This window comes from Sinohyriopsis cumingii, chromosome 2 (assembly GCF_028554795.1).
Source record: "Sinohyriopsis cumingii isolate HCF-2022 chromosome 2, ASM2855479v2, whole genome shotgun sequence".
Classification (NCBI taxonomy): domain Eukaryota; kingdom Metazoa; phylum Mollusca; class Bivalvia; order Unionida; family Unionidae; genus Sinohyriopsis; species Sinohyriopsis cumingii.
In genome coordinates this window covers 89,724,605-89,740,363 of record NC_142962.1, presented here as the reverse complement: position 1 = coordinate 89,740,363, position 15,759 = coordinate 89,724,605, and the positions used below count along the sequence as shown (strand labels likewise).

At 34.7% G+C, this 15,759-nt stretch overlaps 1 protein-coding gene across 3 annotated transcripts in view; it reads left to right on the top strand.

Annotated features, from left to right (window-relative positions):
• The first annotated feature begins 5,536 nt into the window (after positions 1-5,536).
• LOC149805345 (uncharacterized) overlaps positions 5,537-15,759 on the top strand; it is a 43,993-nt gene continuing 33,770 nt past the window's right edge. The window contains exons 1-3 of one of the 3 annotated variants that reach the window (XM_089949386.1): positions 5,537-5,683; positions 11,365-11,666; positions 13,017-13,098. In XM_089949386.1, coding sequence (XP_089805512.1) covers positions 11,540-11,666; positions 13,017-13,098 — 209 coding nt within the window. In that variant the 5' untranslated portion in view covers positions 5,537-5,683; positions 11,365-11,539. Of the gene's footprint in view, positions 5,684-5,948; positions 6,287-8,591; positions 10,822-11,364; positions 11,667-13,016; positions 13,099-15,759 lie in introns of those variants that run through there. The other 2 variants (XM_089949402.1, XM_089949393.1) reach the window with 2 other exon arrangements.

Below are 15,759 nucleotides of genomic sequence, written 5' to 3'. Positions count from 1 at the left end.
TGCCTAGATTCCATAATGTGATAATGCTCAATTTATTCTGTTCTGTGGTACCTCTGAAATATTTAACAAATAGAAAACTAAATGCGTCGGTTGCACCCTTCTGGCTAGACAGTCTTCATTCCAGATCCCAAATGCCAGTTTTATGCTGCGTCAACTTGGATGAACGATGATGAGAGTCCTAAAACGAGGCAATTATAAATCCATCTCAGTCTCTGCATTTCTTTGGGGGTTTTTTTTGTTGTAAACCTGAAGAGACTTTTGAAACAGCGCGTGATGATATTTTAGTGTGTAAGTGGTATGCAGACAAATGTTGAAGATACCTCCCAATGCTTGAATTCCTATCGTACTGTTCTTCCACATCGCACTTATCTTACGACTGTATTTCTAGCAAATCAGAACAAGGACTATTAGAAACACAACTTCATTTTCTCGATATACATCAAAAAGGCTGTTTTAAGGAGAGAAAAATTTATGTTTATTTTATTTATAATATATATATATATATATATATATATATATATATATATATATATATATATATATATATAGAATTTAACCCATGGTCCTCACTTGCTCTATTTCACTCTAAATTCTATAACGGCTGTATTCCCTCGCAAAGGAGAAACTATTGAAAATTGAGATAATGGCATGATGGGAGGTGGGGTTAGCTAAAATGTAAAACAACAAAATTAGAAATCTGAAGGGCCCGCACTGTCGGACCGGCAGGATGACAAGCTTTGCAAATATTTAGTTCGCACAGTCAAACTTGCGAAGAAGGTCACTGTGGCACATTCAAGTGGACACATCCCATTGATAAAATAAGATGTGGTAAAATTAATGAAGTAAAAAGACTAACTGTATGCACGGAGGACAATGATGATATGTTCAGTCGTGTGTTCGTATCAAATATGTTAACGTGATCATCATTTCACCTTTCTGTGCCAACTCTGAATCCAATTTTAACAGGAACCTTGACTAACTATAAAAAATCACATTTTAAATGAAAGAACAGCAAGGTAAGCGATGTAATTAAAATACCTTGTCTGTTAAAATAGTCATACAACTCGTAACTGGTTATTATGTATATATAGTTCCACTGTAAAGTGAAAACAGACTTATACATAAGAACGATATGTCGCATACGATACAATGAAAATAGTCTCTAAATAAAGTCTTTATTATTATTATTATTATTATTATTATAAAATATGGTGAAATATTCTTTGCTAAGTGACTTGCCCAAGGGAAAAGTTCTGTTGTGGTTTTGTGGATTTAACGCCATTTTTCAGCACAAGATGGGCAGCCAGTATATTTCGTGGACGAAGAACATCCGACCCACGTGAATCTACATGCAAACATTCTCATATACTCACGTTGGTAGAGCCGAGACTCGAAAGCACGCGAACAGAAATGAGATGTAAGTGATACGTGAATGCAATCGCCTTAGACCATTCGGCCATACGGGGCCACAGCCCAAGGGAAAAACCCTTAACTTGTTTATCCGAAGCATGATTGCTGTACGATATGTCTGTAGTGGATTTCAGCAAAGCTAGTTTGACGAAATAATACTAAAGTCTGATTACTCAGAATTTTTCATGGAAACAATTGATTACAAAAATATTAATTGATCACACATAAAGCAGTCTTTAATTGAGAACACTTTCAGCACAAAAGTTACTTTTCTAAATCTTAAAATCCATTTGTTTTCAAATCTTCCGAAATTTGTGTTAATTGTTAAACTTTAACAGCAAAAAGAATACATGCAAGGACCTTTGTCAAACAATTTTTTTGTTTGTTGGTGTTTTGCGGTACAGTACACATGTTGCTTATTTAGTGCCGGTGTAATTGGAGTAGAGCCGAAACCATTCCACCAAACTTGACAGCCACAAAAAGCATCATAGAACGAAGACCTTTCAATTTATACAAATGATGTCGACACGCCTTAAAATATGGCATGCTTAAAAAATCCTTTAAAGGACCTATTCTTAAAAAAAAGAAGAAAACAAGAACAAACAAAAAATTAAAAATATGTTAACTAAATGTGACGTAAATCAAATACAGGCTTTTAAAATTTATACAACTGATGCTCATTCGCCATTAATAAATTGCTGGCATTTCTAACAATAGAAAGGGAAAAAGACTTTTGGAGACTTCCCTAAAACCACTGAACAAAATTCGGTCACATCGTTATATGAGGCTCTCTACAATTTTTGAAAATGATGACGACCCGCATTGAAGCTACTTCTCCAAACTGTGAAATAGAATGTCATCAACTTTGACAGAAAGCATTCAGCGTTGATAGCTGTCATATCTGTACAAATTATATCGATCCACCGTCAAATATGCCTGCCATTACTTAATGTAGGTAAACATAAAAAAGGTTTTCCTTCAAACCATAGAATTAGACCAATCCTGATAGCAATCATCTGTAAAGAAACCTTGCACGTTTCTGATAACTATATCGAACTGTTATTTAAAAAATTGGTAATCGTTGCTAAAACCAGAAGAAGGAAAAAACACTTTTCAAAAACTCCACAAATGATTTTGACAAATTTGAAAGAAGCGTCCTGGTACAGAAGACCTTTAGTTTTGTACAGCTGATGCTGCTAAACTAGCATAAATAAATGTAAACAAGTGCTTCATAAAAAATACCTGAACAGAATTCTAACCAAATTTGATAGAAAGCATTCGTATACAGAGTTCTTTCAATTAAATATCAATAATGCCAATCCGCCGTCAAATTTGACCAGGGTTGCCAAAATAAGAAAGCCTTTAAACAGCTTTATACGAAAATCTTCCTAACAGAAGTTGACCATAGTTAACAGAAAGCGTCCTCTCGTAAAGAGTTTTCAGATTTGTACAAATATGTCAACATAATACAAAACGTATAAACACATTTACACACACACACACACACACACACACACACACAGAGTATGATACTAGAGATATAAACACATATATCCATTCGATCCAGAATCAAACACAAAATTTGTTTTCTGTGCTACATTTCACTGTCGGACTCTAGTCCAACATACCTATCCGACCTCACCCATGTGTACACACCAGCAAGATACTTACGCTCCTCTTCTGACAATCGTATACTCATTATTCCCACTATGAAAACAAAGTCATATGGACAGCGTTCTTTTGCAACCAGGGCCCAGCAACGTGGAATGAATTGCCCACTGAACTTAGACACAAAGACACAGTGATCCCATTCAAAAGTGCTCTCAAAACTCACTTATCTCGACTGCAAGAACAAACATAAAGACCTAATAATGTTTCCTACCTTAAATATTCTCAGCATGTTTTTTTTTTATGTTTTCTAATTTCATGGTTTATGTTTTTGTAATCATATCATTATATGTTTTTTTTAAATATATCTTATATGTGTTGTCTAATGTTGTAAAGCGCTTAGAGCTTCTAAAGATTAGGCGCTATACAACGTCCTCATTATTATTATTATTATTACACGATACACATACACCCATATATATAACACCCTACTGACACAGACTTAATGGGCAACTTGAAGTGATCTCTATTAGGTCTCTTGTTTAAGATGATCAATAAAAGATCTACTAGCAAATAAAAACTCATTAGTTGGAAATAATTTTATTCGGACGAGTAACGAATCCTCCTTGAAGTCAGCATGCCACTGTCGAACACATAAATCAATGGATTGTTTCAAAACGTAGGTTGTATGAAAGTATCCTGTCGCAGTTCACAAGCATGAAATCTTTTTTAACTCTGTGTGTATGTGGGGGGGGGGGTCAGAGTTGAGACGTTTTAAGACAACGGAACCAAGTCTCTGTTTTTCTAAATATTTTAAGTTTTCTTCATGAATTTAGAAAATAATCAAAATTGTTTTCTTTGCTCGTGAAGCTGAAATTTGCATATAAATCAATCCGACACCTTTCAAGACTGCGGAAAAAAGCTGGCACCTTATCGAATTTGTTCAAAATAAGTTTGTATATTTTATTTGTTATTATTCCCTTAGACATAGTACCATTCTAGGATTTCCTCCAATTGAAGGGAGGTTCCGTCCTTTCTGTTTAATAAAAAAAACACACATGGAGTTTAGGCTAAGAATCCCCAAACTTTTACTTATTATGGTTTCTTTCAAAATAAACATTCAACGTATTTTACGATTTTAACGAAAACTAGAAGATATAATAAGTAAAACATCTTAGAAACTTTGCGAGATCCATACGTTGTATTTTATGATCGCTGGATGCTTGCTCCAAAATCTGTTAAATTTCTCCCTTTGAATGACTTTGATTTCATAGCAGAATTTTTAATGTTAATATCACGGAAATGAGTAGTGAGTTGGATGCATTCCAAATTTAGATGTTATAATTTATAGCCTACGGAAAATATTGTACATATCAGCTGTTCTTACCGGTCTTTGAGGGTAATATTCTGCAAGGTAATGTGAGTATAACTAGTATTAGGCTCGACTTTGTCAAATATTTTATATTGCTATATGGCATGATGTAGTAAAAGTATAACAAAATCATTCTCCCCTCCACCACAACGTCTTACAAAAATTACCCACAATTACTTCCAAAATGGCCGATTTGTAAAGGAATTTCCACCTCTACCTTTGTCAGATTTAATTTTTACTTAAAACAGAAACTGTCATTTACCTGCTCAAATAATAGAACTCACGTGTTGTCAAACTTTGTAGTTATCATTTTTAATTGTTTGGTTTTTTTTAAATCTGAAGAATGTTAAACCGTGTTGAAATGGACTTTAAAATAACGACATACACTATACCATACCAAATAACAATTTATGAGAAAATCCGGAGAACTTTTAGCAGGTCCGATTCAGATCTAGATACGACAGAGGTAGCTTTTCTTCTTTCACTTCGATTTGCCTCCATGCATTCAGCAATCTCAAAACAAGGACGCATGTACCATCAAATGTCCCAACAATGATATCTTGATACTTTAAAATCATTATAAATTAAATAACAGACAGTTTGACTGATTTTCTAACATACAACCAACCATTTGTAAAGTCATAAAATTGTACTTACCGATACTAATCATTCGAGGGAACCTGAATGGGAATTCTGATGAAAAGAAAAGCAATATTCTTAAATATACCCCGATGTTTTGTATATTTACACCTGAATCTAAAAAGACTTATACACCTCAGCAACAGCTGGTGTTTTGATTCAGCATCCATCTCCACCTGAAGTCAAATATTTGCTCATTAACTTGAAAACATTCCAAGGACATGCCGTATCGTTCAAGTACAACGAATGTCTGACTCATAGCATTGAAATGCAGACCTAGATCTACTACTGTATAGTGCTCTGTTAGGTTCTATACCCCCCCCCCCACTATTCTTGTGAATTATAGACTTGTACTGCAGACCCAAATTTATCGATGCACAATGGCGCGGCATATCTCGGTCTACAATCGTCGCAGCAGGACGAGTGTTATGTTAGGTCACTTACGATGCAAATCTACTCGAGGAGAAAAAGTCAATAACAGTCGATATATATCCCGTATATAAAAAATACATATACATAACTGTGCGTTACAAAAATTGTATAACTAGCTTCTTAACTCGACAGATTGTGTGCTATTTTGCTGACGTGGCATGTTCTGCTTGACGTGGGGAATATATATTCTGTAGAAATGGACAAGGAAACGTAAATTTACAGGTAGGCCTACCTGCTAATGATCTTACGTGTGAAATTTTATATTTAAAAGCTTCATAAATTTTCTTTTTTTCCCCCTACCGTCACTCCGGCAATCGACCACTGCGGTGGCCTAGTGGTTAGAGCGTCCGCCTTGGATGTGAGTGGTCGTGGGTTCGATCTCCGTCTGAGTCATACCAAAGACTTTTTTTTAAAAAAAAATGGTACTTAAAGCTGCCTTGCTTTGTACTCAGCATTAAGAGTTTAGTGTTAGGACTGGTCAGCCTGGTGTCAGGATAATATGTCTGGGTGTGACATCATGCTACTTGTGTGCGGCATGATGCTCCAGTGCTAGACATCACTATAAACTGCCACACTGCAGACATCGTTGCGATATGACCGAAAAAATTGTTAAAGCTACGTTAAAAATCCAAACCACACATACTCCTGCAAACTTGCATGACTACACTGTTATACCTGCATCAAGTGATAACTAATAATGCATTCAAGTGACATGTATACTTGTTGTTACTAAGACCTGATACAATTCGGTGCAAGAATATAGGACTTTTTGTGAAAATAAAGCGGAGATTTGTAATTCAAGGCTATTAAGCGTATCAGGGAGAGGTATGTTCTTTTCTTTCTTTCTTAATATTTTTAGGAGAAACAAACTTAGCGACGCACTCTTCTGGCAGCCTGTGAAAACGCACTAGACCCTCCGCTGCTGCCAGGTCATAGCAATAGACATGAAAACTAGAAGAACAAAGTAGAATGGGATGAATAGGCGTCATTATACATAACCAGTTCGATCAATAACAGATTAACTAAAATCTTACTGAATTTTGTCATCAACATAATCCCTTGCATATTATATTCGTAAAGATGACTTTGCTGTAACAGTGGAAATATACACGTATATTTCAGCTAACTTATAATACATCACCCCTTCCCCACCCTATCCTATATCAATAGGCCTACACATTGACGGATACAGGTTTTAATACCTCTACCATCTGCTTTTTCGGATTCGGCCAATGTGGGTACGTAAGAAAGTTTGCCAGTAGCTTCTATTGGGTCGGTGGTTCTTTGCGGGGTTTTCCCTGGTTCTTCCTCCACCATTAATACTGGCCGCCATGTATAGCCTATCATGTGCTGAAAAACGGCATTAAACCCCACAACAACAACAACAACAAAAATCAACCCAAGGATCAGCAGTTCTTTTTTGACATTTTTGACATGCCCCTGTTCAGAAAACACTCTCTGACTTTTCTTCTTGTTGAAAATTGAAGTTAATTCCTGAAAAAAAAATTAGAAATTCTAGCGTTCTTTACTTTACGACTACCAAACTGCTTTTGGGGCATGATACCGTATAACTCCTTTTATTGGAACCGTGTTAATTCGATTCGAATAGTTTCTTTATCCGAACCATATGTATGTACCCCAAACGTCCTAATGTTGTATGATCATTCGAACTCATATCCGAATGTTTTATTTTCCTTGAACAGTCCAAATAAACAACGTCTCTTTGTAATAGAACATAACTATTTTCGTATATTTTTTTTTCGACAATGGTTGACCTAAGAACTCCACTGCTCTGATCACTCGGAAACGAGATAAGAGCTGTGAGCCTAAATCACGTCAATGCAGTTATTACCAAAACAAATATTTAAAATTCGGTTTCCTTCTGACAAATTCTTGGATCCATCCATTTCGTAGAGTCCAACTATATATCCTGTTGTTCATGTAAAAATTATTGAATTGTATACATTTTACTTATTAAAAGATATATATATATATATATATATATATATATATATATATATATATATATATATATATATATATATATATATATATATATATATATATATAGATAGATAGATAGATAGATAGATAGTTTAGAGAAGTGTATACGTTTTATTTATTGAAGTGAATATATTTTACTTATTGAAGTTTATACATTTTACTTAGTGAAGTGTATACAGTTTGCTTAGTGAAGTGTGTAATTTTACACAGTGAAGTTTATACATTTTACTTAGTGAAGTGTATATATTTTACTTAGTTAAGAGTATACATTTTACTTCGTGTTTACATTTTACTTAGTGGAGTATATACAATTTGCTTTTTTAAAGTGTATATCTTTTCCTTTGATAAGTGTATACATTTTGCTCATTGAAGTAAATGTATTGTGTTTATTGAAGTTTATACATTTTACTTAGTGAAGTGTCTACATTTTATTTAGTGAAGTGTATACATTTTACTTAGTGAAGTTTATACATTTTACTTAGTGAAGTGTATACATTTTACTTAGTGAAGTGTATAATGTTACACAGTGAAGTGTACACATTTTACTTAGTGAAGTGTATACATTTTACTTAGTGAAGTGTATACATTTTACTTAGTGAAGTTTATACATTTTACTTAGTGAAGTGTATACATTTTACTCATTGAAGTGTATAATTTTACACAGTGAAGTTTATACATTTTACTCATTGAAGTGTATAATTTTACACAGTGAAGTGTGTCCATTTTACTTAGTGAAGTGTATACATTTTATTTAGTGAAGTGTATAATTTTACACGGTGAAGTTTATACATTTTACTTAGTGAAGTGAATAATTTTACACCGTAAAGTTTATACATTTTACTTAGTGAAGTGTATATATTTTAATTAGTGAAGAGTATACATTTTACTTTGTGTATACATTTTACTTAATGGAGTATATACAATTTGCTTATTGAAGTGTATATATTTTCCTTTGATAAGTGTATACATTTTGCTCATTGAAGTAAATATATTTTATTTATTGAAGTTTATACATGTTACTTAGTGAAGTGTATATGCTTTACTTAGTGAAGTGTATATACTTTACTTAGTGAAGTGTATACATTTTACTTAGTGAAGTGTGTACTATTTACATAGTGAAGTGAATACAATTTACATAGTGAAGTGAATACATATTACTTATTGAAGTTTATACATTTTGCTTAGTGAAGTGTATACATTTTACTTAGTGATTTGTATTCGTTTTACTTAGTGAAGTGTACACATTCTACTTAATAAACTTAGTGAACTGTATAATTTTACTTGCTATTTCCATCGAAACACTAGCATCTTAAAATTTGTCTGCATAAGAAATTTCATCTTCGCTAGAAAATGTTCCTATATGTTAACTATAGCTACACATTGGCGGATCGATCAGATATTTCCTCGTTTTGGGTCTGAGAATATCATTGGATGCGGCAAGAAACCACACCCAATCAAAATCAAGTTATTCAAATTTGAGCGTTGTTCCTACATGATGGAGACAAGTAGAGCACACAACTGGAATGGACTCATAAATAAGCACTACCGGTCCTTGTAATGGCTTCTCTCTGGTACATAGTCATACTTTCGATGTTAAACTCGCAAAGTATCCTCTTGAAGTATATTGTCTCCACTATTTTCGGTCTAAGTACAGTGCACCGCTTTTACACACTACTGGTTTGTTGGCATTGCTTACTAAGGGAGGCAACTCATGAACTCCAATAGATGTCGCTAGGACAACATACTGAAATAGCTAAGCTGATCGACCAACCAAGGTGTAGATAGGATTAACATATCGGAACCTTAGCTGGCGAAGATGCAGCAATTAAGAGTATCACAAAGGTGTCAAATATTAATCAGTTAGAATCACTCCGATATTTAATACTTGTATCCGAAAGCGAATTAAAACATAACGGAAACATAATTATACTCTTCTCCCGCGAATAATTAGTTCTTGTCGCCAAGGCATTGTAACACTCATTTAGATTGATTATAACTGCATCATGTGACGCAGAAAAGTACAAGTATGTATCTCATAACACCATAAAGGATCTCCTTATGTATTTATGCGCCCTTTATGTTTGTTCTGACAATATCTGCAAGCTGTTGTTAAAATATTGGTCTGTTTTTTATTTCTTCACCTTAATTTAAAATAGTAATTGTAAGAATGGAACTCCATATTTTATAGGATTCATCATAAAGCCACGAAGGCTAAAAATCAATTACGCACTATACACGAATGGTCTTCGCTTCCCTACGGCTGTTCATGCAGTGTGCAATCAATTTTAATGTTTGTTGCCTTCACGAATTCCATAAAGTGTGAAGTTCAATTCTTTAATGCAATCTAATATCATTTCTGGCAATTTGGATTGCGATCAATATCAAGCTGCCAAATTTGATTGGCAGAGATATTGAAATAGTGATATTATATAAACGGTTCTGTCAAAACCGTCTCTAACCGACATTTGGAATATCAAGTAATTTGTTCACACTTCATGTAATTTGCTTATTCAACCAAACAATTCTCAGCATTAAATGTCAAAGATTCGAGAGTGATGAATATTCGATTGCAAAATGCATACGTTCGTTTTTATTACTTCATCACACACGATTAGCTGAATTATTACAAGAACTAATCGATCTTTGGATAAAGAACAAAGAGCCGGGTCGGGTTGGGTCCAGAGTTTTGCCCCCCGCCCACCCCGTTAAGAAACACCAAAGAAACGCACACACAAACCTACAGTCACTTGTCACTTGAAATTTGACCATTGTTTTATTCTTGCGCACGTTTATTGGGTATTATGAACAATTTGAGTAAATAGACACATCGACTTTTGCTAAGGTGCCCTTTCGAGGAAGTCAGGGCTCTTTTTAAATTTTAGACACAATTCCCGACACTTGATTTGATCCGGCCATGGAACACAACACCTTTCTGTGAGTTGAAACAAATTTCTTCTTTCTCTCAAGATAAATTCATTTCTCTTTTGTAACTTAAAACGATACCTACTCGTTTGTTAAAAAATAATAACTGTTAAATATCGCCAATTATCCTACTGAGGGTAACTTTAATTCAATCCAACTACGCAACGTACACCAGCAGTTAACTTGCATACATCATTTGCCTCAAATAACACAAAGACATGCCAACATACACAATAAGTGGATAAACGTCAGATATTTTTAAGGCTATGTGGGCGGTATTATTATAAGGAATGGTGTACTGCTTGTTGCAGCTTATTGAAAACGTATATTACAAGTTAGTACATTTACAAAGAGAAATGGTTGCCTTTACCCATTGAATTGTACCAGAATTGTGCGCATATTCAAACATGATGGGACGAATGTATACCCAACCGGTAAAGGATTTTTGTTTTTTTGTTTGTTTTGGGTTTCGTACGGTTCTTTTTTTGCCATTCAACGCATGATAGGCTATTCATGGCGGCTAGTATATCTAGTGGAGGAAGAATCCAGGAAGACTGTACAATTTTGTGGCAAAATATCGCATTCAGGGTCACTGCGCAATTAAAAGTACTGTATTCATGCATTAGTGATAGATAGATAGATAGATAGATAGATAGATAGATAGATAGATAGATGGATGGATGGATGGATGGATGGATAGATAGATAGATAGATCATATTAATACCATATGATTTTTGTAAAGACTATGTTGTACAATTTTTAAAGTCTCTTCGTTTTAATTTTAGAAGCGATTGTTACGTTTGCTGGTGAAAATAGACATTGTGATTCTAATAGTAAGTATATATTGGCATGTAGGACATGAAGCTGACCTACTCTCATCAACAAAACCTATCGTCGATGTATAGATCAAATGACTATCCCCCACCCCCTTTTTTTTTCTTCTTTTTCTTAACCATATGATGACTTTCTTCTTCAGACGTAGATGTGACACTATCCTCCTCCATAGAATAATATGCAACCCGTTTGAATCTGAGTAAAGAAGTAATACGGACTTCTCTACCTACCAGTAACAAGGAGTAATCAGGACTTCTTTGTACACCAGTAACAAGGAGTAATCAGGACTTCTTTACACACCAGTTGCAATCTACATAATGGCGACAGTGGAGAATCAGGGATTAGTGTCTAACGAGACAGACTCAGACAAATTCAGGACAAGACCGTTTGTTCTTCGTTACATCACCGTCATTACACGACTATGGACCGCCGCCACACTAACAGGTCCTTACTACCACTCTCCATCCACGTAGCATTTCAAATCAAACCATATTTTTTGTCAGTTTGATTCTTCAAGAACCTAAAGCATAATCAAACGCAAGTTTGTCCCCAAAACAATATGTTAATGGCACTAGCAACCCAAGTTTCTATTAAAACGTATAAAACTTGTTTGGTAAACTATTTAATTGGGTCCCAGTACAACTCCCACGATCTAGGGGTGGACGGGAAGAGGGTCATAGGGTACAAAGTCGAGGTTTCTGTTGAACAAAATTGTTTACCTTTACATTGCGATTAAAGTTAACAAAACCAGTTTCTTGCCGAGCTTCATGTTTTTGTTTGTTTCTTTTAATAAAAATATTTAACCACTGTAATCAAGTCCGTTTTAAATATGGGGACAAAAGTGCTTTCCGTATAAACGTTTATTTCCTTGAAAGAAATTCGAGTTACGACTATCCGTGATTCAATTCTGTTGCATCTGACATTTGTTGCTCGTATGCATTAGACCATGCTTAATGCAATTAAAGACAAATTATTCACTGTAAAAATAGAGATGTGTGTATACACAATAGCTCATCGTGTTAAAAAGAGATTTGTATAGCTCGTCCTGTAAAAAATAGGTTGGTATATCTCATCGTTTTAAAAAGATGTTAATACGCCCAATAGTTAATCATGTCAACAAAAAAAAACAGATGTTTGTATACGCAATAGTTCATCATGTTAAAAAGAGGTTTGTATATCCAATGGTTCATTGTGTTGAAAATATAGATGTTTGTATTTTAATGGTGTGATAAATAAAGACGTTTGTACATACATAGTTCATCGTGTTAAAATGATATGTTTGCATATCAATAGTTCATCGTGTTAAAAAAAAGAGATATTTGTATATTCAGTATTTCATCGTGCTAAAAATATAGATGCTTGTATACGCAACAGTTCATTGTGCTAAAATATTGATCTTTTGTATACTCAAAAGCAGTGACTCATTTCAACTTTTTTTCGGGGGGTGGGTGCAAAACTTGATGGGGGGAGGGGCAAAACTTGACAGGCTTGTTAATTTTCGTATATATGCTACAGCACATGCAAACTCGGGGGTAGGGGGTGGGTGGGAGGGCAAATGAACCCCCTGCACCGCCCCAATGACGTCCCTGTTCAAATGTGCATCGTGTAAGACGAGGTATTTGTTGAGAAATATGAATTCAATTTATTTGCGAATGCACCTATTCTTAAATAGTGTTAATGTGTTTGCCCTTGGAAAGACAGTAATGGCATTCATTGAAACATGTAGACTTGAAAATGACATCCCGATAAAATTTTGCAACCTTCGTAATTAATGTATTTTTTTCCTTCCTGTAGTTTTGTGGGTAGCAGCAGTGACCACTCTAAACGACAACTTTAAAGGAAGAGGATCAAGTGAAGTTGCCGGCTGGTACCTTTTGTAAGTCGCTTAGAGCGTAACACGTTTTATAAAATTGTCATCGTCAATCTTAGCTCAGTGTCCAATTTCATACATTTTGATATTCTGTTTTTCTTATAATATAACTTGTGTTCGATTTTATTTTTTCACGTATAAGGTTATGTTACTGTTACGTGTTCAGGCTCGAATAAACAGTAACACAAAAAGACTGAAAACAACAAGCTTTTTAAAATTTAACAAATATTTTATTTTCCTGGAAAAATTCTGTACAAATGAAGAAAAAAGAGAAGAACTTACGGTTTCAAGAATCAAATCCAAAAATAATCTAAGAATAGACACGGGAAAGTGCATCTGCTATTAAATTATTTTTTCCTTGATGTGCCTGAGGTAAAGATTTTATTTCTGTAACAGCAAACTTCACCTTAGTAGTCTTTGATTTTTATTTTTCATCTTGCCAATGAAAGTAAGGGGGTTGTGGTCACTAAATGCAACAATCGAGGAAGAAGCTGAACCAAGGTAAACTTCAAAATGTTGTAATGCCAATATCAAAGCCAAACTTTCCCTCTCGATTGTTGAATAATTTCTTTGGTGCTTATTTAATTTCTTGGAAAAATAGCACACTGGATGATCAATACCACTTCCATCTTCTTGAATCAAAACTGCTCCAACCCCACCATCACTTGCATCAACAGACAATTTAAATGATTGGCTGAAATTTGGAGCTGTAAGAACCGGCGCACTTTTAAGTATGGCTTTCAACTTGTCAAAAGCCTCCTGACATTTTTCAGTCCAAAGGAACTTGTTTTTCTTACTCAGTAAATTTGTCAGAGGTTCAGCAATGTTAGAAAAATTAGAACAAAATTTTCGATAGTATCCGGCCACACCTAAAAATCGCATCAGTTGCTTTTTATTAAAAGGCACGGGAAATTGAGAGATAGCCTTGACCTTAGCATCTATATATTTAACTTGTCCATGTCCAACGATGTGTCCCAGAAATGTAACACTAGCACGGCAGAAATTAATTATCAAACATGTATCTGTGAGTCTGTCAAAGAATTTCCGAATTGTTGCTAAATGTTCTTTCCAGGTGTCGTTGTAGATGATGACATCATCGATGTAAGCATCACAATTGTCTGGACCAGAGGTAATCATATTCATGGGACATTGAAAAAGTACTTGGTGACCCTTTCATCCCAAAAGACATTACTTTATATTGATAAAGGCCATCTGGAGTCACGAATGCCGAAATTTCCTTTGCTCTTTCCGTTAGTGGAGTTTGTCAAAATCCTTTCAGAAGGTCAAATTTGGTGACATATTTGGCATTTCCGATCTTATCAATACAGTATCGATCCTTGGTAATGGAACTTGTTTTTGTCACATTATTCGTCTTCCTATAATCAGTGCACGTACGGAAAGTTTTTCCTGATTTTGGAACATGTATACATGGTGAACTTCAGTCACTCTTACTGGGCTCTACAAAATCATTCTCCAGCAAATATTAAATTTCCTTTTTCAAGTAATCCTGTTTGAGAGGGTTCATCCTGTACGGGTGTTGTTTAAAATTTACAATTTCACCGTCATGGAAAATTATGTTTGTCCTTGTAGGAACATCTGGAAATAGGTGCTCATATTCAAATAATAAATATTTAAGTTGATTTCTTTCTTGCTCTTGCAAATGTGAAAGTTTGTGGTATAGATCTTTCATAATTTCTGAATTCTGAAGAATTTGTCACTCCAATTCAGTAGAATCCGATGATATTCCTTCTCTTAAATCTCAACTGAGTGGGACTGGTGCAACTAAATTAATTGCATGTTTAACCTGGCTATCTGTTTCAATATACTGGTACTCCTATAATTTATTTAGATCTCAGGAGCACTAATAGTATAATTTAACTCATTCATTTTCTTCTTAACATTGTAACAGCCGTAATATCTAATCTGAATAAAAAATTGAACAGTGAGCAAGAGAGACAGAACTCCATTATTACAAAACTCAAAAGTTCTTTCCATTAATGTTCTGTCAAACCATAACTTCACTTTTGGCTTGAATTTCTGAATGCCAAATTCAAACTTAATAGACTGGAAATTGCAGACCTAAAATTTAACCCTTGACCCGATTGGATAGAGTTAGAACGGCCAAATTGATTAAAAGACTTTTTCACAACTCTTACACTTATTTTTTAGATTTTATACTCCTCAAGGGAATTGCCTCTGGAAACCTTCTTGACGCACACATAATGGTCAACAGGTATTGGTTACCTGACTTGGTCTTAGGTAAGGGACCAACACAATCTACCATCATTCTACTGAACGGTTGGCCAAAAGCAGGAATAGGTTGCAGATGAGTCTTGGGAATTTTCTGACTTGATTTTCCTACCGTCTGACAGGTATGGCAAGATCTACAGTATTTACCAACATCACTTTTGATTTTTGGCCAATAGAAGTGAGTTAAGATCTTGTGATAAGTTTTATTGATCCCTAAATGACCAGCCAATGGAGTTTCATGGACCAGACTAAGTATTTCCTGTCTGTAAGGTTTCGGAACTTCAATTTGATAGTTCACTGACCATTGTCATCAGCAGATACCTCGAGAGGTCTCCATTTTCTCATAAGAATTCCATTTTTAATGAAATAACAGACAGGAACTTCAGTAGCTTCAGTTTCACTAATGGCCTTCTGAAA